This window comes from Astatotilapia calliptera, chromosome 13 (genome assembly GCF_964374335.1).
Source record: "Astatotilapia calliptera chromosome 13, fAstCal68.1, whole genome shotgun sequence".
NCBI lineage: Eukaryota > Metazoa > Chordata > Actinopteri > Cichliformes > Cichlidae > Astatotilapia > Astatotilapia calliptera.
In genome coordinates, this window is record NC_137434.1 from 22,474,360 (window position 1) to 22,499,708 (window position 25,349).

The window sequence follows — 25,349 nt, forward strand, 5'->3', positions numbered from 1 at the left end:
GAAATCAGATTTTTACAGGAAATAAAGAATTAATACTGTGAATTTTAAGTATAGCATAAGTAAAGTTGTGTGTAATATCATGGTACATATTGAGGAAAAACAAAAAAATCTGGTTTATTATTAATATACTTAATGTATACTTAATATAAGTATGTTTGGGGGTGCAGGTCGTATTATGAAGTGACTTAATCTTTTCTCATCTTTATTTGTTTTAGATCTTTATTAAATATTTATTATGTAGATGTGCAAATTGCCTGTTCTTTCATTTCCCCTTTTAGTAGGCATGCAGTAGGGATTTAGAACATTTTATTCTTAAAGTTATAGTTGAACAGTTATTGTGAGGTGATTGTGAAGTTTGATATTTTAAATTTTAATGGTATTTGTTTTTGTATAAGTTACAAAAAGAATAGTCATGATCACATTTAAATATCACATTATCACAGATTATTATGATAAAAGCACAGTTGTATAATAGAACATCCATCATGCACATTAACATAATGAATATTAAATAAGCACGTAAGAAAGCGAGATTAAAGCACTTCATTATATGGCCTGCGCGAGAAGTACAGTACAGTATGTAAGATTTAAGATGGGGAAATGTTGTTTAAAAAAACACAATAAAATTACGCTGTACTTAAACTTACCTATGGTGTACTGAAGATGACTTATGCTGTACTGAAATTCACTTGCCCTATACTTAAAATTACTTACAATGTAATTAATTCTTTGTTTCCCATAAAAACCTGACTTGGTGCTCCCTTATTCTAGTGTACTTACCTTAAAGTATTTGCAGGTAAATATAATTACATTGTAATTTCAAATAAAAAAGTGGAAATGAAGTTTTATTACAGGGGACTTGAGCCCTTAATGATAGGCTTATTATAAGGTGTTACCTAAGAGACTAACAAAAACACTAAAAGAAATAAAAACTAAAATGAAATTTAAAAATTTCAGAGAATAAGAACTCGTGTTATTTCCAGCCGAGAAAACCAAATAATACTAACTTGAATTTTAAAAAAGGGAAAAAATTAAATAAAAATAAAAACTACTTAGACAACATCATGGTATTGCTCTATTTTAAAAATTGTGCTCCAATTTTTCTGCCCTTGTCATACTGTTCTTCTTTATTTAAGCTATTGTCATAGGCTGTGTAATGTCTTGACTACTGTGACACAACAATCACCAAACTTCTGGGATCGATAAAGTCTGTCTCACATCTTATTTCTGATGATATGTTTGGGTTTGTGATTCAGTTATCTCGCAGATAAACCACCTAAGCACTTAATTCTCGCGATACTTGGCTTATTAGCCGGCACAGACGCACGGGGTGTTGGGATGAGATGATGAGAGAGCTCCACAGGGAAGGAAAACAAGACACAGAACTGAAACCGTTAAAATCGAAAACGGGAGAACGAGACGAGACGGTAGGGAGTGCGCGCGCGCGCGTGTGTGTGAGAATGTGGGTGGGGGGATGGGGACATAACAGAAATGGGGTTGCCGTTTCCCTGAGTGACGTCACCGGTTTTCCTCACCAGAGTCAAAACAACCGTTGGCTGCGGTAAACGAAAGCTCCGCGGAAATCCGTTTGATGTGTCTGCAAACGATTATTTCTGCATCGGCTCGTAACGTGAACCGACGACGGTTTCTTAGCTTACTTAGCTTGCAGTCCCAGGATAGCTTAGCGTTCCTCACTTAAGAAGCGTGGAAAAAAATAATTAATAACCCGAGCCGTCCTGTCAACAGCAGGTGCAAGGGGGATACCACACACCACCACCTCTACCGCACCTGCGGCTACAGGTAATACTGTTAGCTAGCCACACTGTTGTGACAGTAAACACGGCACGAGCAACGCTAAAGCTAGTAATATAATGCCTCGTGATAACATTAGCGAGGTGTGTTTGACCGCTCACATGGGAAAACTGAGGCGGGGGATAAAAAGTAGTGTTTTTAAACGTTTATCGTGCGTGCAGTTTTCTGCCTGCGTGTGATATGCGTCAGTTGTTTCAAATCACCGTGACGCAGGTATTGCAGTGGTGGTACCTGTGTGTCTTAATCAATCATATTCATCCTACCTGCTGGATACATCACTGCAGTTTGAGGCAGCAGTATATCGGGATGATTTGCATGTACGCGGTATGCAGAGAAACGGCAGACTAGGCCTGGCTCGATTTGCCTACACAAGTTACGGCAAGTAATTAAGAGGGTGTGCCACACTCGTAGATAATCCAGTTGATAATAATGGGAATAGTGCTGGTTGAATTAGTAAACAATATGTGTTGCAAATTTTTACTTTTGGAGCCTGATATTTGGATTATAATCGATTTAGGAGCCCAAGCAGAATAGAAATTAGAGGAAACCTGCTTACCAATTTTTATTGATTCTTATTTTCTTTTTAAGAATTGTATCAGAACAAAATATTATCTTCATGTCAAAGAGATCATTACAAAAATCCCCAAACTGCAATAAGGCTACAGAATCTTCTCTCTCTCTCAAAAAAAAAAAAAAAAAAAAAAAAATGCTTTGCTGCTGGAAAGATGTACAGATAATAAACTGAAAATGAGTTGCTTTTACCCACCTTTAACTTACCCTATGAAAGAAAAGTAGGTGCCCCAGATTTATGTAACATGACAAAGGGTAGGCACTTGTATTATTTACCTAATGTTTGTAACTTCACCCTTTTCTCTTTTATTACTCATTTTTATAATTTTCTTCAAAAGTGCTTTGATTCTTTGCTCATACTGATTCTGCTGGCTCTGAGCTTGCAATAGGTCATATGGGAGGCTGACCATCCGATCACTGGTTTTGAGCTGAGAAGACTGGCAATTGACCGATTTGGTGCCTGGCCGGTCAGTTGGCGCATGTCTAATACAAATGCTTAATTTAAACAACTTAGGTCAATTAATTAGGCCCAAACTGATTATAATTGTTCAATTTAATGTAATCCTTTGGTTTGTTTCTTTCCATATACTTCTCCTTAATGTAAATAGGGAATATACTTTTCCTTTTCACCAAAATGTCAGTTTACAACCTTAAAGGCTCCCCTGCAATGGTTTTTTTTAAATGCAAACTCTCAAGAAACTTAGAGCAAAACAAAACGCATATCTGATCAAATGCACAGAGATACTGAGTGGCGATAAGGTAACCACCGCGGCATATTCATTACTTTGGTTTTGAACATAATAGCCTCTGTTTAGTATGTGTATTGCAACACTCAACATTAAATATTGACCCACTTTTTAACTGTAGTATATATTTTTTTAATTGTTTGATTTAATAGTTTCTTTACATAAAGTCTGAAAAATGGTTAGTACATGAATTCTAATGAAAAGGAAAAATTAATTTATAGAGCACTTTTCTGCTCTTGCTTGTAGTGTAGATAGAACAAAGTGTTTGTAGTGTAAAGCACTTCAATGACCAGTTGAAGTGCTTTACACTACAAGCACTTTGTTCTATCTACTTAAGCACTTTATCTAACTTACATCCCCACCTCCAGCCAATTTGGATCCAGCAATTAACCTAACAAACATATCTTTAGACTTTGGGAGGACGAACATGCGATCTCAGTACAGGAAGACACCATCTGACCAGAGGTTCAAACGAGGGATGTATCAATAATAGTAAAAAATAATAATAATATTTCATTAATGGAAAAATTAAGTCTATACATTTCTATAATAGGCAGAATCCAGCATATGTGAACATTGAGGTTATGCATGCATATAAATAACATACCAATACCATAATCCAGTAATGACATAAAATTTCAAGCAACAAGTCTTGCACATTGCAACGCCCACCCACCCTCAAACCTTTCCATTATAACAAAGCATAGAGCGGGGGCTGGACTGGGTGACACTGAATCCACCTTTAGTTACGATAAAATAGGCCAAGGCTGCTGGGGCCTTCCCAGGATGCACTAACATCACTCACTATGTCTTTTTATACCACTCTGCATTTAATCATTCGTTAGTATTATCTCTGCATGTCTTTTGTCCTGTCTTCCTCTCATCACCCATAACCAGTTGTAGCAGATGGCTGCCCCTCCCTGAGCCGGCTTCTGCTGGAGGTTTCTTCCTGTTAAAAGGGCATTTTTCTTTCCCAGTGTTGCCAACTGCTTGCTCACAGGGGGTCGTTTGATTGTTTTCTTTGTATTATTGTAGGGTTTTTACCGTACAATTTAAAGTGCCTCAAGGTGACTGTTTTTATTATTTGGTGCTATAAAAATAAAATTGAGTTAAATTGAACTGAACAAGTCTTATTGTTGATTCTAAAGTAGAAACCTAGTTTCAGTTTTAAGTTTTCTCACCAGTTGCTGAAGTGAGGAGTAAACGAGAGAGTCATAAGTACATATATAGAGAAAGTTTTAGTGCATCAAATGCATCTGTCCAGCACCTTTTGTTGCTAGGCTACACAAGGCTTCTCAAGTTTTTCTCCTTTGCTGTTATTTGCAGAGCTGATATTTTAAGTCCCATTCCTTCTGATTTCAGTTGGTTAGTGAAAGAAGATAGAAGTGACCTTGACAAGTTCCTAAACTGAACTGTTTTGAACAAAGAACGCAACAAAAATCAAAAAACACTTGTGTACCAAGGCCAGTTTTGGGTCTAGGACTTTTAGCACTGTGAACACTCAGCTTGATAGGATTTGTATAGAAAATAAAGCACAGATCTAGACACAAACATTTAATCTCATGTGTTCACTTTCTAGTTAAATTCACTTTCATTTAATAATAACAAATAAATAACAGTTACATTACATTCCACATCTCAGGCTTTTCATACAAAGGAAGAACTTACATTTCAGAAACTCTGATAACCATCCTCAGCATGTTTGCTTGATGCAAAAGATTAAGCACTTGTACAACAATTGACTAATCATTTTATTTTTAATTTTATTTTCCGTCTCTTCTAATGAAAGCAGCACTTCATACAGAAGCATCAGTGTAGTGTGCTTACCTGTGTATTGGCAGTGTTCGCCATCGAATGTACCCTCGCATCATTAAATGCTTATGAAGAGAAGAAAATAGACTTCAACCCTAAGTAGCATGTGAAGGCAGCTTCATTGATTAAAATAGAAGCGAATTTCTCATATCAGATCCGGATTAAACAGACCATCTAAGGGGGGGGGACAACAACACCTAAAGCACTTTCTGTGTTAACAGAGTGTAACACTTGAGGTCCTGCCAAAGGCTGGCTTTCATTTAGGAATTTAGATTGTGGATTTGCTGCTGTGGATGTCAGCCAGAGTTTTCATGAGGCCAGTGTTGTGGGTGAGGAAGGGTGATGAAAGGTGAATTGAGGTGAGGTGTACTGTCCTGACCTGAGTTTGATGGGAATGTTCTACCTTTTAGAGCTGATTACATATAGAATTAGCTAAAGAATAGTGATAGCTTGCGACGTCAGTGTATATCTCCTTTTGTAGATGACTTGTTCTGTAGAGCTACACCAGTAATGGTGCATATTTTAGTCTTATATATTTGTATATCGTGTACTGGTGCTTTGCTTAGAGTACAGTAGACTCTCTTCCACTTAGGCTTCAGTTTCTATCGTAGTAGTGCAAAAAAATCTACTTGCAGACATTCTTCCTTATTACTGTTTAAATTTATATCAATTAGTGATATAACTTTTTCTGTCTTAATACCTTAGGTATCTGTTGATATTGAGTACAGATTAACACCAGAGTTAAATTAATAAACTATATTCCTTACTGTGGGTAAGAGACTGGGAATCAGTTCAACATGCTTGACTTACACAGTCTCATTTGATATCATCTTCCAGTCAGCTGAACAGAGAGACCAGTGCTGTTTGGCTAGCTTATATGAATTTTTATGTTTTTATGTTTTTGTTATGAGTTATGGATCGGTGAACTTTCTTTCCAACTATACTGAAGTAAACCAGTCCTTATTACACACACTTGAAGAGTAGTATGTATACCTCAACTCACAATTATTTATTTTGGTCTTAGTCTTTACAGTATTTTCACAATCAGAAGAGATAAGTGGTGAAACAACAGCTCGGATGCCAGCTAGTAATTCAGCAATGAACGAATTTGCCTGTGCAGAGACTAGCTGCACAGACCCATGAATTGGGATGTGTGTTGCCAGGTTTTGCTGCCAGATGGTTGAAGTTCTATGTAGTGTGTGGTTGTGTGTATGAAGACTGTGTTTCATAGACAGTCTGGCAACTTGGGCAACATAAGAGGAACACAAAACTTGCTGATTTTTTTTTTAGTAGAAAGTTTGCGGGTCATGCCAAATACAGAAGTTTGCCAGGAGAGTCTTGAAATATTAGAGAACCTGGGGAAAAAACCTGTTTGCAGGTATGCTTGTTAGTATGTTACAAGAAAGATATTTAGCTTTCTTTCCTTGAACAGTGGTTGGAAAATGCTGGTGTCTGAAATGTGATCTGTTTTTTTGTTTTTTTTAAATAAAATACAACAAAGATTAAATTGTTTAAGGCAGACCTGTGGATTTGGATTTGGGTCTGTTTCTTACCTTTGCAATATTAAGAGACATGAGTGGGGATTTGAGCAGTGTAGATAGCTTAACTTGTGTAAGAACTGGCATTGCTTGTATTAGTCTTCGTCAAGCTGAAAGTGTTCCAGTTCAAAGTTAAAGCAGATGGAGCTTATAAAGTGTTGAAATTATTCCACTTTCATCACAATTTCAGAGTAAATTATGGGGGAATTCATCAAGTATTCTGTAGTTCTCAGTTGTAGCAAAGACTGTTAAAAGAGAAACACAGAGCTCTCAAGCAACCCTCAATGTCCCTGGAAGAAGTATAATTCTGGGGACAAAAAGCAATTTAAAGCTTTATTCTGGGGTGGAACTTACTGGTGATTATAGAGATGCAATTTATATGTCCCCGTAAATGAACTGACAATAAACTTAATTCAGATAATGCTTTATATCAATTGCCCAAATATGTGCTGAGAGGTGTTGTATAGTTACAACACCTTGTAAGTATAGTTCTTCTAGTTACATTGAGTTCAAAATCCCATACTGTGCTCTATGTACTCAATATCATGGTTCAACAAACTTAAGAGTGAATCTCAGTTGTTTTTATCCTTTTGGATGCACTTCTAAGCTTGTCTTAGTTAAGTCACTCTTTCAGAAATGCATTTCCATGGTAACACTACTTAAATTATGGATAGACAAATTAAAAATGGAAAAATTGTATATTTGCTTTAAATCCCAGTTTACTCGTCCATCAATATCACTACATTGCATTGTGGAGTATACATGCCAATGTAGTGTCTTGTGCTTGCAAACTATAATATTCCCTTCATATTGAGATTGCTCATATACTGAAAAAATATTTTAAATTTATATATTAAATTTTTTTACTAAGTAGTAAGTTTGTTTATTATTTTGAACGCACATTGTTTTCTATAGGTGTGGCAACTGATGCTCTTGGATACACTATCTCAAAATTATAGTGAGAACATCACTTCTGCAAAACAAAGTAAATAATAAAAACAGGGTTCTGCTGTTATGTAACACATATTCGTTGAATGCTGCCACTCGCTATGTGTCTGCCTCCACTGAGTCTTTTTCTCTTTTCTTAAAGTTTCTTTTCCTTATTTGTATTTTTTTGTCTTTGTTGTTGCCTCTGAAATGAAAGGGCATGAAATAAATGTTGTCTGGCAGGTGCTTCCCCTGGCATGGTTGGTTCATCATTGCAGTACATGTCACCATAGCAACAGCCACCCTAGTGACAAGGGGTTGCCACTGTCTGGACATTCCTCTCCTCTCCTCACTTCAACTCTCCTCAACTCAACTCAGTCCAGGCTATGCTTCACAGATTAAGGTTGAAGCTAACCAAAGCTTTATTGAATAACAAGCTTAATCCAAAATTGTATAGTGTCTATAAAAAGAATGTTATCCCCTTGGATGTAATTACTAGGGCTGAAAGTCATTTATTTTTCTCTTCTAAAGTAGTGCCATTATGATAGTCTTTATGCCTCAGTTTCACAAATATCAACTGGATTTCAAGAACGAGGTCTCTTTCTGTTGAACAAAAGGACACAAAAGGAACCATCTGAATAAGTAATATTGTAAATTAAATGTTTGATTTTTGTCTTCTGTAACACAAGCACCTTATCTTATGGTGTCAATTTGATTGATTTTAATTTTTAGACATTTCAGAAATAGACATTTAAGAACTAGAAAAAAGTATGATGAATAAATTCCAAACATTAAAACTACAGCAAGAGATGTTCCCATAGGGTTAATATATTTGCCAACAAAATTAATAGGTTAGATGTGCTGGGGTAAAAAATTGACTATTTAACTAGTCTAAAAATAAGAGAGCACACACACTTTATGTGCATTTAAGTTGTTTGAAAACAAAAATGTATTTCTTTATAATCAGATAATCAAATCTTATTTCTAAGTTTGCTGAAATATGTGGCAATTCGACACTAAAGTGGCCGATGTTTACTGTGTTAGCGTAAGCACCCTACTTTCTTACAGGTTAGCATCCGTGCACCTTTGCAGAACACGGTTGAGTGGTCTTTGCCATTTTGCTCTGGCACAGCCTCTTACTGATTTAGATCAAAGTAGTGCAGAACCATGATGTGATATTTACAACTTCAGGGCAGGACAGTAGCCATCGTAGGTGGCTGCCTAAAATCTTAAAACCAACAGTTGGCTGGTGATGTACCTGTATAAAATGTGAATATGCTGACTAGAAACTCCAGTTTAATTGTATAGTTGATTAGTTGATTGATTAGTTGCTCACATACCTAATTACATTGTATTTGGATGGTAAAATATTAAACATCCTCAAATCCAAGGTCATTTTCAGGTATTATCAAAGGTGCAAAAATGTACATTATTGATTGTTTTCAATAATTAAACAAAATAACGGCATAAAACAGGTGCTATAATTTCTTAAATCCAAAGTGTTGAACAAAAAGTTATCATTTTGACATTTGAGACATATGACATGTTTGAAATGTGAAAGTAGATATCCTCCTGTTGATTAAATGAATCTCTGAGCTTTGATTACCAACAAACCTAAATGTGATGAACTAGTCTGCATTTGTTCATTTGCTCGCTGACTAGTCACGACTCTGCTGCTTCAAAATGTATTAAAAAAAAGAAAGAAAAGAAAAATCCCTGTGTCACCTACTAGGGTGTGTGCGCATCTGTGGGTCTATTCCAGCATTCGCTCTGACGCTGCAGACCCCACAAGTGTCTGCAGCATTGCAGACAGTAGCTGATCTGAATACTGATTTCCAGCTAGATAGCATTGACTACTAGCCTAGCTCCCGTGGTGCTGATCTTCATTCAAGCTGAGCAGCGTAGTGTCGTTGCGGGGTTTTGTAATACAGTGTAGTAGGGTGCATCTGAGGTGAACGCAGCAGCTATGCAGAGAGACAAAGAGAGGGGAGGGAGAGCAGGAGTGAGACGACAGAGAGGTGCAGAGATTTGCAGAGAGAAAGGGAGCGTGAGAGCATCCCTAACTGCCGTTGTTGCTATTTATAACCAAGCCCTACTCCACAGTCCTGAGAAGCTCTCTCACCTCCCACATACGTTCAAATCAGCCCACACATACCCACACACACACACATTGAAAAAAATTATTTGATATACAGAAATACATTGAAGGCAGAGCGCTAGATTGGCTTATGTATGGTGCACAACCTGCTAACCAGGACAGACATATCTGTGAATGAATGAGTTCTTTAGCTCTGGGATTTTGGTTTGGCAGTCAGTGTCAGGTTTTTTTTTTTTTTTGGCTTCATTGACAGTTCTGTAATAATTCATCTTGTTTATCAGAGAGAGTGTTGCGTGGATAAAAAGAGGAACTGGGTGTATGATTGGGTGGAGAGAGAAGGAGAGGAAGCAGCCCTCCCAATAACTAGTTGTTTGTCTTGTCAGAAAAGGACTTATGACAGGAAGAGGGGACCAGCAAGAGAGGAAGAAAAATAAACCCATCTCTACCTTTTTCTGTATTATTATTTTTCTCTCCTTTCACTTCCTTACAGGCTGAGTCACTGCTGGTGAGGAGGAAGGTCTGGAGAGGGAACGAGAGAGGAGGTGGTGGAGGAGGAGGGGGAGAAGAAGAAGAAGGAGAAGAAGTAGGGAGGGAGCTGAGGAGATAAGCCACAACAGGAAGCAAGTCGACACACACGTACAATATACATACACACCGCGTGTTTGTGTGTGTGTGTCTAAGAGAGAGGCTGCGCGAACGAGAGGGTGAACGGGAAAGGAAGGGAGGGAGAGTGACGCGGAGGCTGGGAGAGCCGGCCCCCCTCCTCTCCTCTCCTCCTCCTCTCCCTCTCTTTCTCTCCTCCTCTCCTCTCCTCCCCTCCTCCCTCTCTCTCTCTCAGTGGAGCAGGCGTGCAGCGGCATCAGACTCGGCGTGAAGGAACCATGAGCGATGTCACCATCGTTAGAGAGGGATGGCTCCAGAAACGGGGTAAGTACATCCAGTACCTCTCTTCTTCTTCTACACCCCTCCCCTGTGCTTCTGCCTCCTCTCTTCTTCTTTTCCTCTGCCTCTTGTCTAGACTGAGGGCCTGGCTGTGCCTTTCCACATGTGCTGGTGGGAGGATGTGAGTGTTGCGATTGTGTGTGTGTCTGTGTATGAGTGATAACATGGATGTCTGATTATGTAGTATGAGACTGTACATGAGTGTGTGTGTCTTTGTATATTATAAGCTTGCCTGGCTGTGTTTGCTAAGCCACTATATGCCCCTCTCAAGTTGTGACTGAAAGGACTGTGCATGGGTATGTGCTTAAATTTGTATGCACAAGTGTATATATGTGTGCACTTAACAACATCTACTGGGCTAGTGTGTAGTGTTCTTTTTCTGTTTTGTTTTTTTTTTTGTTTTTTTTTATGCCAGTGTCTCTGCTTGTCTGAAATCCAGTTAGTTCTGTCTCTCTGCGGTGTTATTGAAAACAGAAGTTTTAAGTTCATAGCGTGGTGTCATTGGGAGTCATATGATGTGGGGTTGAGGGGATAGTTGGGGTGGAGTCAGGGTGTGTGTGTGTGTGTGGTGGGGGGGTTCACTGACAGCACATCCTGTTTATAGCAAAATGAATGAGAAATGGGAAAATTTTGCAATAGCTGAAGAACATGTGGCAAAAAATAGTACTTCCCTGTCCTCAAACATTCACAGCTTATGCTCACTCAGTGGTAGTCACAACACAAAAGAAGGCATTTGTAGCAAGGCCAGACTGGGCAGAATTGGCCAAGAAAGTGCTATAGAGTAGCTCTGTGATGAATGCATCACTGACTGGTAGACACTTCAGGACTTTTTTTTTTGTTTTTCTCCTAAACCACAATTTCATGGGGTCGTGTGTCTGCCTGAGGGATACGACTAAGTGTATGTGAATGTCTTTTAGAAGGAGTGCTTCAGGGGTAGAACAAGGGGATTTCCAGTCTTTTAGGCCAATGAGCAGCATCCTCTTGACTGTGATGCTGTTTTAGGAATGTGTAACAGAAACTCTTGAACAGGAAGTGACATGGGTACATAACAGACAGCAGGTTTCTGGGTATTGTAGGCTCAGCCTACAGCACAGCAGGAGTATATGCTGCTCCTACTACATGGACTGGATTATCGCTCTCTCACTGTGTCAGACACTCAAAAACAATCTGTATTACGGTAGTAAAAAAGAGGGGCAAATCGTTGTCAATATACGCCAACATGCCAGTATGATTCTCAGACAGTCGTCTGTGCATATTAAGAGGAACACATCGCCCCCAGTCACGACGCAGCAATACTAGTGCTTGCAGTGAGAGGGAGAGAGAGATAGAGGTTAGGGAGGAAAGAAGGGGTGTTTGTTTGTGTCAGGAATATGAATGTTTGTCTGCATCATATGCTAAATCTTTCTCTGTGTTTGTGTGTGGAGTGAAGCAAGGTCAGGGTGCTGACTCACTGTCCAGGTCGTGATACAGCAGACACTGCAGTCTTAGTCATTAAACAGCTTTATGCTGAAATAAAATGGCAAGATAGGCCAATGCAGAAAGTTAAACTTCCACATACACAAAACTTTGTGCTAATATGATTGCATTCAGTTGTGCTCTCACTGTCTGGAAGAGCCTGTACTTTCTAACTCTTCTAACGTCTTTTTGTTTTGAACTGAGTGACAGTGACAATAGACACAGAGACTAAAACACTGAACCTCTGGAGTTTTAGAATCTCTCTGTATAAAGGAATGAGGCTCTTAAGTGCCTTTGAAAACCTCTAGTTAAAAAAATTGTAAAAACAGTTTTCCTGTTTTTGTTCTAGTCAGTATGAGAGCAATACCTAAATAACTGCTGGGTTTGTGTATAGTTTCTGCTTAGATGAGTACTGATGTGTTTGTCTTCCTGTTACTAATTCAGTCTTGTTTGTGTATTCCATAATTCAGGTTGTATTTTTGGTAATCTTGTAATTGATCATTTTAGTTTAATTTTATTCTCTCAGTTCAGGTCTACAGCAGCTGTTAAGTATGTAGTTCCAATATGGTAAAATCTTGCTATCAAAAACAACTTGATGTTAATTAGTTGGAAAAACTCTGCTTGCGTACAGAAATTTTCTTTTAATAATAAGCAGGTTGGTTGAATATTTTGGTTGTTGTTTTATTTGGTCTGATTGCTGATAGCTCAGGCTTGGTTCAGATATAAAAGAGCTTTATAAAGACTGTTGTTTGTACGTTTGCTGATGATATAACTGTTCTAAAGTTGTAGATATGTATGTCCATTGGATAAATAAAACGGACAGTTTTGTCTTCTTTTAATTTAACCAGATTAGCTAAAAGACAACTATGATAAGAAATGTCTGATTTTTATTTATTGTTTTATGCTACTCTTTCCTCTGCTTATAAATTAGAAATGATTGATTAGGAGAAAGCATTTACCCTTCAAAATATCAGTGACGGTCATGACTTCTTGCTCATGGACTTCGAAGGGACTATGTGTACCTGTGAGTTTATTTGACAAGTTGGTGTCTGTATACACTTATTTCTGTAGCTTATATCTGTATATGTATGCCCAACTGCACCAACCTCAGTCAACCTTTTTAACCTGTACTGTAACTATATCAGAGCTTCAGGATGCATCCTTACTTTCCGTATTGCCTTTCTACTTCAAACAATGAGACCAATTTGAAATACAAAGTGTTTCATAAACACTGAGTAAAAGATCCATAAGACATGAAAGAAATGCACAAGAGATCGCATAAAATAAAGCGTAATGAAATGTAAATGTAATAAAAGCATAAAGTTACGCAAAGTTAAGATGAATTATCTTTGTAATCTTGCAACCCAGAGATAAGCATCAAGAGCTTTACCTCTACAAAAACAGAGTGCACCATGTCCTTAGATGACCGAGCCTTTGAATGCTTACTCGCTCACTACCACAATGATGATTTCCTTCCTCCTTTCATTGAATCAGAGTGGGGAGTGCATTTGGCTGCATTATGTCTTTATCAATGGAAGTAAAAAAAACAGTGGATTAATCCCGTAAGCTGCCACACAATGCGTCATAAAAGGAACAGATGGAGAAGTAAACCAAAATCATTATGGAATTAAAACATCTATAAATTTTAAAAATATTTAAATAAATTATTAATTTCTGAAAATAGGTGCAAGTGTAACCTTGGAAGGACACTGTATTGTGTTGATTATCTGTGGGTAACAATCAATATTTAAATGCCTAACAGAGCTGTTTTAGTTTAGCTTTAATATCTAAATCTTGAAGTATACCTGTCTTCTTTTCTGCCAAAGCTGGGACTTTACTTTCTGACAACCTATATGAGGCCACAGAGGTCACACAGTAGTTGTGGATAATGTTACCTCCATCAGCATCAACCCACACAGCAGTCAGCACAACAGATGGCTAGGAGGGAGGAGAAACACTGGAGGAGAGAGGACAGGGTGAAAAGCATTGTCTTTTCTTTGACACTTTGTCCCATGTGAAGTGCTCTTCCGTAAAGCTAATAATCTCAAAACTATATCAAAGTAGAGTTAGGCTTCTTGCAGACTTGTTTGATCATTATTTATCTCCCAAGAGATAGAGGAGCGATACAGGTTTTTTTTTTCAAACAACTTAGATTTATTTTTACATGAAACTTAAAGAATATAGATGCATTTAGAAAAAAATGTTTAAAGAAAATGCTATGAAAACTTACTGTTGAAGTCAGAAGGGAAACACAATATACTGCAAATATATGCTGCAATTTTTGCAAACAATATGTTTCCTTCTTTAAATTTCACTCAGCTTCATTTAAAAGTATAAATCTTGTATTTCTGCTAGGAATTAAAAATATAAAAAGGGCATCAGGCTAGTTCAGTTCAAATACCTCTTTGCATATCACTTCTATTCCCATAAGCTGTAAGAAACTAGAAATTATACTACAAATACACATCCATGTTTTCTCGAATGCAGTCATCTTAATAATATATGAATCATCACCACAGGAAGGAACACTTCTCTTTGTTCTTCCTCTCTGAGTTCAATAATTTTGTAGTGGAAATTATTGATTTCTTTGACTGCATAATGGAGGGAAAAATCAAGAGGTCAAACGAGGCTACAGGCTCGGACATATGGTCTCGATTGTGTATTGGTTATGATATTATATTATAAAAGGAATTGAATTACATTGCAGCAATTAAATTACATTGCAGCATCCTACACATTCACAAAAATGTTTGTTCTTCATAACTTCATTTGTATCTTTAGCTCTGCTCATGCTGCTCACGTTGCCTGTATCTTTCCATCGTTTGTTTGGAAATGACATAATACGGAACCCAGGAAGTAGCTGCATTAGATATTCAATGTGTCTCTTTATGAAAATCCATTTATCTGTCCCCAGTGAAGTGGCTTTCCTCAAAGCTACTGATCTCTAAACTATGTCAAAGTGGAGTGTGTCTTGTTACAGACGTGCTATGAAGTGGTCAGGATCAATAATTCTTTGTTGATAGAATCAAGGGGATGTTGTACATACTTGTCCTTGTGCAGTTTCACATTAGGCTTTTCACGCAACCTGTCTGCATCTCACCACTCTCTTATGAGACACTGAGCTGCAATAAGGAACAGCACACCTGTCCTTTCTGCACTCTTTCCTCTTGTACAGTCTCTTAAAATTAATCCCTCTGGGAACTGTACGTGCTATACTGTATACATTGGGCTGCTGTGGGGTTCATTGGGTGCAGTGCAGTGAGGCAGCCATCTTGGCTCAGTGAGTTCAGTGAGTTCAGTGATGCTGGAGGGAGGCTGGCTGGATCAGGTGGCAGTGCCAGATCTCTGATATCAATCACCAGCCGCTGCCTCTGCTACTGTCTGCTGTGTCGCCTTTCTCTCTTCTCTTCTCTTCTCTTCTCTTCTCTTCTCTTCTCTTCTCTTCTCTTCTCTTCTCTTCTCTTCTCTTCTCTTCTCTTCTCTTCTCTTCTCTTCTCTTCTCTTCTCTTCTCTTCTCTTCTCTTCTCTTCTCTCTCATTTCCATGTACCATTATTCATCCCCTCTTTTTCTCAAACTTATTCTACAGGCCAATAGTAGACACACAGACAGTGAAGGCTTTGTTATGAATGGCATCCTCTTGCACATCCGGAGGAAGTGTACGCTCCAGTGTGGCTTTACAAACTGTCTCCATTGTCCTGAGAATGACTCACTCTACACTGCAGAGAATGGCAGACAGCCAGGCAGTCAGACAGACTGACAGCACAGTGCAGACAGACTAGTCTGCAGAGCCTACAGACGAACAGCAGAGAGACAGTTTGTGACAGGTAGAGCCAATATGGAACAGAGGAAGCCAACTTGTGAACTAAAAAGACCTGCAGCTAGCACGTGTGGACACAAAATGTAGATGGATAACATACACAGATAACTTTGTGTTTAGCTGGAATATATGTTTTTTGGTTTTTGGATTATGTCTGTGTTAGCGTTACACTGCCTCAGCATAACCACGGATAAATTTTGCGAGTTGTGAGCTCAATGGCCTGAAGCAATATAACTGTCAGCTCAGTAAGATCGGCTGAAGCATCCCTATAAAAGCCATGCACAAGGACACTCCTGGAGTAATGGATGGGTGTGTGAATGAATTAATGTAGAGTTAGGCAGTCTTGGATAAATGAATGAGTGAATCAATGAATGGAGTGCTGATCACTGCAGATGAACAGCTTGGACAGAGGAAGTGAGCGGGGAGTAAAGGAGGAGAGGTTGAATAATGGGATTAGTTTGCAGCTCAGGATCATCAATATGCTGACCTCAAACATTTGATCACACTGTGGGTGGATGCACATATATTCACACATGTACACTTCACAAGGTTATTGTTAGTTATTATTTATCACTACTCTGAAAATCATTGTCAGAATCCAAATTTTGCTTAATGCACCCTGCTTACATGCTATACATTATCACTCCTTTCACTTGATTAGTAATAAGTGTGATCAGAAGCACCCTCAGCTAAACATATTGTCTGTCATCTGCTGCTAATAATTAAACAAATTATACAGTTTGTTATCAATGTTAGAATTTAATACATATATAAATTAATAATTCATTTATATAAAGGTGCTACTGTGTATATATAAGAATGTGACTCAAGCTTGTTAGACATTTTCATGGTCACGCAACACAAATCCAACAACTAACAGATGTTATATGATGGATTTCTTTAACAACATGGTTTATGCCACTTGCACCAGTAAGGCTATTGTTGAATATTGTTGCCAATGCTTGCTTCGTTTTTCAAATTTAGCCCAGACAATGTTTTTTTAAGGGAAAAAACCTTTATGTATCCTAGATTTCCTACACGCCTCAGGTTCCTCCACAAGTATTTTCCCTTGTTCCAAAGGGAGCCTGGAGATGTGTCTTTAGTTTAATAAGATCTGTTGACAGCAGCTGCACTGTCCTCACTTGACAAAGCAATTTGAGTTTAAGTGGAAACCAGAATCTATGTTTAAATGTGCTAACACAGATTAGACTAATAGGGTAGTGTGTGGTTTAACATCTTGAGGTTATTGAGAGCTGGTGGGAGCAGGCTTTGGGTTGATTAGAGAAGGCAGGTTACAGTGGGGGTTGGTTTGGCTGATTTGGGCCAACAGATTAGTTCCTAGTCGCTAGCAGCTAATGTAAGTGTTACAGTAGCTGACAGAAGTATTACCCCAGAGTGAGACTGTTTTGGCTTTTTATGTGGCCATTTTTTTTTTTCTTTTCCAGTTTTGACAAAATTTTAATCCATAGCTTGATATGATATTAAAACTTCTGAAAAATAATAGTCTACTGTATTTAATAAAACCCTGTAATGAGACCTTGTACAGCTCCATTTCAAACTAGTTTTTCTCTCCAGTATCGAGTACTACAGATAATCAGATATACTGTCTGTTTGTGCCTTTTTAAATAATAGAACAGCACAGTCTGATCGTATGTCTTAGAACTGCTTTTCACACTGACAACAGGACGACACTAGCCAGGCTGTTGCTTACCACAGCTGACAAAATGATTACTGCTCCAGTAACAGTGTGTGTATTATTTAGTATGTCCATGCTGAAAATTTCCCTAGAAACTGTTTTTGGTGCCCAGTTTTTTCTCTGTGATGATTTTATTCTTGTATGATTTTTTTTTTCACATGCTGAAGTTTCAAATAAGATAAGGATGAATTAAGAAATGCTTTATCCCCTGTTTGGGGAAAAATGGATGTTGCAGTTGATTTGGGTGCAGCAAGAATAAATCAGGTGTATAACACAACAAAGGTGTTTTCAGCAGAACCAAAATGGTCGACAGTGGTGTACATCTGTTTGCTCAAAGCAACTGGACAGCATCCTTGATGCATTTCTCTTCAATTTGTAGCACAGAGCTCTTTGTTGCCTCATTTTTAAGTCCGAGCATGAGCTCCACAGAGCATCGTCTGTTACAGAAGCCAGGAAAGAGGTTTTTGTGGTTATTGGAGCCCCTTTTTAAAATTTTTATTCAGCATTTCTGAATCTGACTGATGGCTATTGGGTTGGTGACTTAATAGTTGAGCTGCATGTTGATGTTACAGTGATCATGGTTAAAGGGTCAGTCAGTCTATTTATAACTTCCCACCTGTAATCTGTCCCTGACGGGATTAACAGAGCCACTAGCTTCAGCCTGCTGTGCCACACAGACACGCTGAAAATGTCACACATGAATAAATACATGCATTAATAAAGGTATAAAGGTGTACAGTGCATGCAGACCAGAGAAAATGCATAAAATGTGACCATGTTTTTTTTTTTTACTGCACGTGTACATGTTTGTTTGCATGCATTTTTCTTATTGGTATACACATGTTTCACAGAATCTTGGTTATTTGGCCTGACTAAAAACAGAAGAAGACGACACCAAACAGTGACAACATTTTTTCATCCTCCCTCAGACTCCTCCATCTATGGTTGCCAATCTCCAGTCATTAATTAGCTGTCCATGATAAAATTCCCCATTCCCAATCTGACACTAGTGTAGAGCAGTGGACAGCAGTGGTAATCATGTCAGCAAGGCTTGGCTCAATGTTCTGAGGGGGCTAAATGGCCCCCATATGGTCCACTGGCTGGGACCCGCTCTTCACCATGCTCTCATTAAACTACTGCTTAATATACCAAGGTAAAGAAACACACACACACACACACACAGACTAATGCATACTCTCAGCTGTAAGAAACAAATCAAGGCATTTGACAAGGGATTGGACACAAAGGGACAGGAGGACAAGGAGGTGGTGTTTGTTTCTGTGTTTGTGTGTACATGTGGTGTGTGTGTCTGTGTTTTGAGAGAGTGACGCTGTACAATTGTTGACTTGCCATCTGTCATCAAGCAAAGAATTCTGTCTGTCTGTGTGTGTGTGTGTGTGTGTGTGTGTGTGTGTGTGTGTGTGTGTGTGTGTGTGTGTGTGTTTGCATAGACAGGAAAGATGAGACAGAAAGGAAAGAAAGAAACAGTGAGTGAGGTGCAGATGTCTCACAGCATAGCGGCTGGAACATGAGGTTCAACAGCAGACTGCTGTATGAGAGGAGGTGGAGGGGGAGAACTGAGAAGAAAAGATGACGAACATCTGCCATATTCAGATATTGCTCCGTGGTTTGAGTGTTTCCACAAAATATTTTGAGCTGGAATAGGCCTGGGACATTGCCTGCTTATTAAGTAGTTTGCAGGACTAGACTGGCAAGTTCACAAATATTCTTAAGTATTTAACCAAAAATGCGATTTTATCTCCCTTCACCAACGTTTTGTTTCACTGGGCGTATGTCTTTGTTGGTGAAATACTCTGTGGAGAAACAGATGAGCCATTTGACACGGAGAGCAAACAGTTGAACAAGTTGGTGCAACTATAAACCTCAAGAAATATTTTAAAGTCAGATAAATCGTACTGCTTGTTAGCTGGTGTTCTTTGTCTGTATATTGGAGTTTTTCTATACTTAAGTCATCTATCATTTCCTCTTTACTGTTAGGAGAGTGACATATATAATGATTTGTTCCCTTCACTTTTTGATTGATCACTTGTTTGGAAGCTTTTTCTTTTGCAATTACAGTAGTTAGCTGTTACTGACTGGGAACTTTTCCCCATTGTAGTGAATGAATTTTAACATAACTGCGTGTGAAAACTTTGGTTTGATTTTAGTCTGGCATATGTATTTTTTAATCTTGTTTGTAATTTTCAGGAAGTGCAAGTAGCAGATTTAATACTTAATATGAATGTTTTGAGTTAAATGAAAATTAAAGGATTAATTTTCATTAGTAATTGGCTAAAACTGATTACAGTATAGATGACACACATATAGCCATCTTTGTTTCTTTTTAACTGTGTGAGAGGCCTAAGTGCCTGATGCTGGCCAGCTGAGGTGGACAAGTTGTCAAAAACAGCCTCTTAGACAGAAAGGCGTTACAAAATGACAAGCACCAGCTCCCAGGGACAGAGAGAAAAGTGTTTGCTGTAGTTAAAGTGATATACTGTCTGCCACCTCAAGGTGTTACAGACAGGCAAGCGGTCACTAATTGCAATCACACTGTGATTCGTTTCCCCAAAGTCTGTAATACTTCCTGAATTTACACTGCCAAATTTTAAATAAGCAATCCATCCATCCAGGCATCCATTCATTGATCAACCAGGTTGAGTCATGGGGTCAGCAGTCTAAGGAGAGATGCCCAGACCTCCCGAGGATGGGAATGCAGAGGTGAAGTAATTTCTTCAGCATCCTTGGCCTGCCTAGGGGTCTACATCTGGTTGGAGATGCCCAAACCATGTCCAACCAAAACTAGACGCCTAGTTTATTCTTGCCATTGTCATGAGCAGAACTTAGGGTGAGCCCCTACCAATGGAAGCTCATTCTGGTATCTGAGGTCTTGTGCTTTTTGTCTCTAACAGAATTATAGACAGCTTTACTTTGCTTTCACCCTTACCTGTGAAAGCACAAGTCTCTTGTTGTGGGCACAACTGGGGCGCCACTGTTTCCACAAGACCCTGAAAATATTTTTTTAAGGCTTACGCTCAAGTCTTTTATTGAACTGAGTTGTGGTGTCTTTATGAGACATCGGGAAGTTTTAGTTGCAGGTGAACCAAAACAAATATGATTTTCGTTCAGACGACGAGGAGTGAGTAATTGTGAGGGGAATTGAATAAGTGTTACATTTTAAAAGCTTTATGAACTGCAGTCTGTCACATCCCTCTATATCCATTATCCTTGAATTCAGATGTAAACAACTATATTACTTATGTACTTCATCACATAAAAAACTAAATAAAGTCTCTTTTCTCTGGTTATTTGTTGGCATCGCAATTTCTGAGTTGCAAGAACAAAGTTTAGTGAGAAAATAATAAAAAGTGTGTGAATGAGCTGTGCTAAATATGCCCACAGTGAATTCACCGTAATAGACAGATGGGCACACACTAAGGCAGGTGGAGAGACAGACAGGTAAACAGGCAGGACGGAGAGGAGAGCAGAGAGCAGCAGTTAGTGAGGTGGAGAGCACTTACTGTCGGCCCTTCAGTGCAGCACATGAATGGACCCTTTGAATGAGGCGCGGCTGGGCTGGTGTGTGTTGGGGGCAGTACTGGTGCAGGGGAGGCGGTGCTCTTGACAATACTTGGGGTATAGTACTTGATTGTTTACTCTTGCCTGTGGGGCTGAGCTATTGTGCTCTAGTGTGTATGCGTGCATGAGTGTGTATTTGTGGTTGCAGAGTAGTGTGTATGTGTGGTGGTGTGTATAAAGTTTACAGGCATTCAAGGAGACAAACGGCACAGTGCTTCTCTGTTGATCTAGAAGAGTATAGGGGCTTCACAAATGATCAGGGAGGGGGTCTTATGTTGGCCACACAAACACTCACATGCACACATAATGCCAGCTGCCGCCCTTAGCCCCAGCCTAGTATTTCTGAATTAATAATACAGGGCCAGCCACTCTGGAATAATGGTGATTTACACACACACACATCCATGCACAAAGCTTTGCACCTGTTCACCACTGCTTAACTGGACAGGGTTGGGCTTCACCACCACACGCACACACGCACACACACACGCACATCCACACCCCCCTTGAGTCTGTTGTGGGCAATAGTTAGACAGCTGTGTCTATCTCCTGACCCTCCCCTTCTATTTCTGATGGCAAGCTATTCTCACTGAATGATTGGTCCAGTTGTGTTACTTTGTTCCCCTGATTGGATAGTTTTATATCCAATGAGGCAAAGAAACAGGATAATAATTTGAATATGAATGTCAGATTTAAATGGGGACCCTCAAAGCTATGCACTTCTAAGTGTTAATGCACAGTATGAATATAGCAAATACTGAATGGGGGGAATGCAACCCGTTGTAAAATTGTGAGCCCATACTGGTATTGTTTTTTTGTTTACTATTATTGTATTTTTATTTTTAGTATTCATATTTACATTTTTTCATATTTTATGTTCAGCACTTTGGTCAGTGCTAGCTGTTTTTAAAATGCTCTGTAAGTAAAGTTGACTTGGCTTGTTCCTCCTTTTGCTCCAGACTAACAAGTAAAATCTTTGTAACTTAGCTTTTTAAAACCTTAAACCGCTTCATCATTTTCAACATTTAACCAGATAAACAGAGAAATGTCAAGAAGGGACATTAGTGTATTGCAGCAGAACCAGACTAGTCATCAGGAAACCACTGATAACTTTGGTGTTGTTATGATGATTTTCATTTGTAAACAGGGCCTCTCAGGCATGAACTAACTGAAAGTAATAGTTGAGGGAAGTAAATTGCCTTTTTTGAAACAATTTAAAAATATATTTAGACCTGCTAAAGATTTAAATTATATTTATATTAAAAGCAAATGAGAAATATCTGTACAGCATTTAATTACTGCATTAAATGTAATTGCCAGTCATACAAAAATAAAGAAATCCAGGGTGCTAACACACAATGCCTCAAGGAGAGAAAAAGAGGAGCAATATACCAACAATCAGTACAATATGATTAGCCTGCTTATTGGCTGTGTGTGTGCCTTTCCTAATCTCATTGGATCCACCTCTTTCTGAACACAGGCAGCATGTCATTCCTAATGTTATCGGGTGTTTGAATGCAAAGGATTTTTTTTCTGGTTAGCTCAGATTGTATTTTTACCTTCTTGATGTGCGAGAAGACATACAAACACATCAGTCTTCGTGTTTTCAGTGACATGCTGCCTGGGTAGTTGTGCGTGTGGGGGTGGATGGTTATATATAAAAATGTATTTTGGCGGGGCAGACCATCTGACTGAGCTGTTTTGAATATTGTTGACAGAATTTACAGATTTAAACCTGGATTGTCCGGTTAATGATTCTATCAGCATCAATATTTGCATATCTTGCATATCTAAATCTTACTTATACATTGACAAACAAACTACGAATTTTAAAAAATGTAACAATTTTAGGGAAAGTCTGCAAAAAATAGTATATTTTTCTGATAAATAAAAAATGGTCATCTTATGTATTGATTTCCTGCTTTTGGCTGATGTTGGCCTATTGCAGATATATTAGTATTAACTTGTTTGTTTTTGTTTTGTACCTTCAAACTATGACAGTTTTCTGACTTACAGCCCCTCAAAGTAAATTGGTGTATTTGGATAGAAATACACCAACACTGCGACAGACTGGCGACCTGTTCAGGGTGTACCCCGCCTCTCGCCCTATGACAGCTGGGATAGGCTCCAGCGCCCCCCGCGACCCTGAAAAGGATAAGCGGAAGCGAATGGATGGATGGATGGATAGAAATTTCAAACTTAACTTACCTTTGAGTCACGTAAAGTTTTAAGGACGGAAAAATGCATTTAAATTACTTAAAAAATTTTTTAGCATGAGTTTTTTCTGTTATCAACTTTAAATATCATTATCACAAGTTGCAGTAATTGGCATACATCAATTTAATGCCTCGAGAATATCTTGAGAGCAGGGGTTAAAGTGGGCTTGGACTGCCTGGATCAGTATTTTGGCACCTTCAGTTAATAAGCAATTAAATCTGATGGGTAGGTTAATGTAAATTGCTGTCAAATGAGTTAATTTTTTTATGTACTCCAGTCCCTAAAGGTCAGCACCAGTCAGGTTCAAGTAGAGATGTATTTTATTTGTAGCTGAAACTGTAAAAAGAAGCCTCTGTAATGTGTAAGGAGAAGAATTTGTACTGAACCAGGCTTCATTTACTGGACAGGAGGTCATTCTGGGCCCAGGTGTGTCTCATGCCCCTAATAATACCTCGTCACAGGACTGATTTCTGAAAACAGAAGAGCATAGAACATAAAGCTGGACAGATGGGGAATCGCAAAACACTTTGGATGTCACCATTAAGTCAGAAAACTCCTCACACATTCTAAAGTTCATAAGCTTCTGTGGGCATTTTTGTGTGCGTTACATATCTGTTCTCTGTCTTTTACAAAGCAAAGATTTGCTGTAGGGGTGGGTGACAGACCCTACACAATGCGGTCACATAATAAAACTAAAATTCAAAAATATTTTCTGCTTGGGATGTTTTAGCCTGGGTGCCTCTTAAAGCACTCCTTTTTTGTCATACGAGTTGGCACCATATACTTGGCCGCACAATATTTAACCACATCAGTAATTTCCATCCACTGTTTGCTGTTCCCGTTTTCCTGTTAAATGGAGTCTAACTAGCATGTGCTCTAGCCATTGAATATTTGTTTACTTTTGGGCCATACATCACCTGCTGCTTATCCCCTTGCGTGCCTTCCTAGTAGGGCTGCCACGATTAGTCGACTAGTCACGATTACGTCGACTATCAAAATCGTCGACGACTGATTTAATAGTCGACGCGTCGTTTGAAGCTTTGTAAGATCCAAAAGACGCAGAAATAAGTAGCAGGATTTAAGAGTGTAATAACGGACTGAAACAGAAGATGGCAGCACTGCATGTACAAGGATGCCAGCTGCCGTTAAACCCCGAAGAAGAAGAAGCTGTGTCCCAGAATTCATAGCGCGGCCCAGCTCAGTTTCCAACAATGGCGGCAGCTAGTTAGTTTTAATATTACTCTTATTATTCTTTCTGGGTCACAAAATAAACGTTTAACATATTTTCAGGCGAGAATGTAGCTGTGTAAACCTCAAATATCTGCTCAGTTTATTATCAAGACACCACATATTTTCAAAAGCGCTCCGACGTTTTCGGAGACGTCTGTTACCCACTAGCTCGATAGCTAGCCGGGGGCTAGGCTAACTAGAGCCGTGAGAGCACCGGACTCCCGGCAAATAGTTTTCAAACCCACCGCCGTCTTTCGCTCCTCAGGTTAAACGTGATATATAAGTCACTTAGATAACTTAAAAATGTTATTGTTTTGCCTTTTTTTTTTTTTTTTTTTTTTTTAGTATTTTATTTGTTCCTGAGTAAATCAGTTTGGCTGAGATTAAAGTTATAGTTTTTACACAGCTGAATAAACGTCAAGCAGACAGCTGATTATCAGAAGTGTGAGATGCTGTTATATTTTAGATAGCAAGGAGTTTATTAAACTTCACCGAAACAATCTGCAAATTTCATTAAAATTTAATAAACTATCATCCTGTCTTTATTTTTAGTTAGCACAGACCTTAAACACTTAAAGCTGTAAGCTAATGATAGTTATATAAGAGCAGATGCTGCTGGTGCAATAAGCTGTACGTTTTACGTCCAATGGATGATGATCTGATTAGTCGACTAATCGCCAAAATAATCGGTGACTAGTCGACTATCAAAATAATCGTTTGTGGCAGCCCTACTTCCTAGCCTGGTTGAATTGTATGATGTGTGCATTTTGTTTTGGTTGTGGTAAAACAAGTTTGTTGTTTCCACCTTTACCACTATCGTTGGAGGGCGACATGCGGCTCTGGCTGTCGGACATGTCTGGACTGGTCTCATTGTTTCGTGCATTAGGGAATGTAAATGTTGTTGCTATA

At 38.7% G+C, this 25,349-nt stretch overlaps 1 protein-coding gene across 5 annotated transcripts in view; it reads left to right on the forward strand.

Moving 5' to 3' along the window:
* The first annotated feature begins 1,293 nt into the window (after window positions 1–1,293).
* akt3a (v-akt murine thymoma viral oncogene homolog 3a) overlaps window positions 1,294–25,349 on the forward strand; it is a 55,432-nt gene continuing 31,376 nt past the window's right edge. Inside the window, exons 1-3 of one of the 5 annotated variants that reach the window (XM_026190100.2) lie at window positions 1,310–1,427; window positions 1,747–1,800; window positions 9,994–10,430. In XM_026190100.2, coding sequence (XP_026045885.2) covers window positions 10,385–10,430 — 46 coding nt within the window. In that variant the 5' untranslated portion in view covers window positions 1,310–1,427; window positions 1,747–1,800; window positions 9,994–10,384. The other 4 variants (XM_026190101.2, XM_080287711.1, XM_080287713.1 and 1 more) reach the window with 4 other exon arrangements.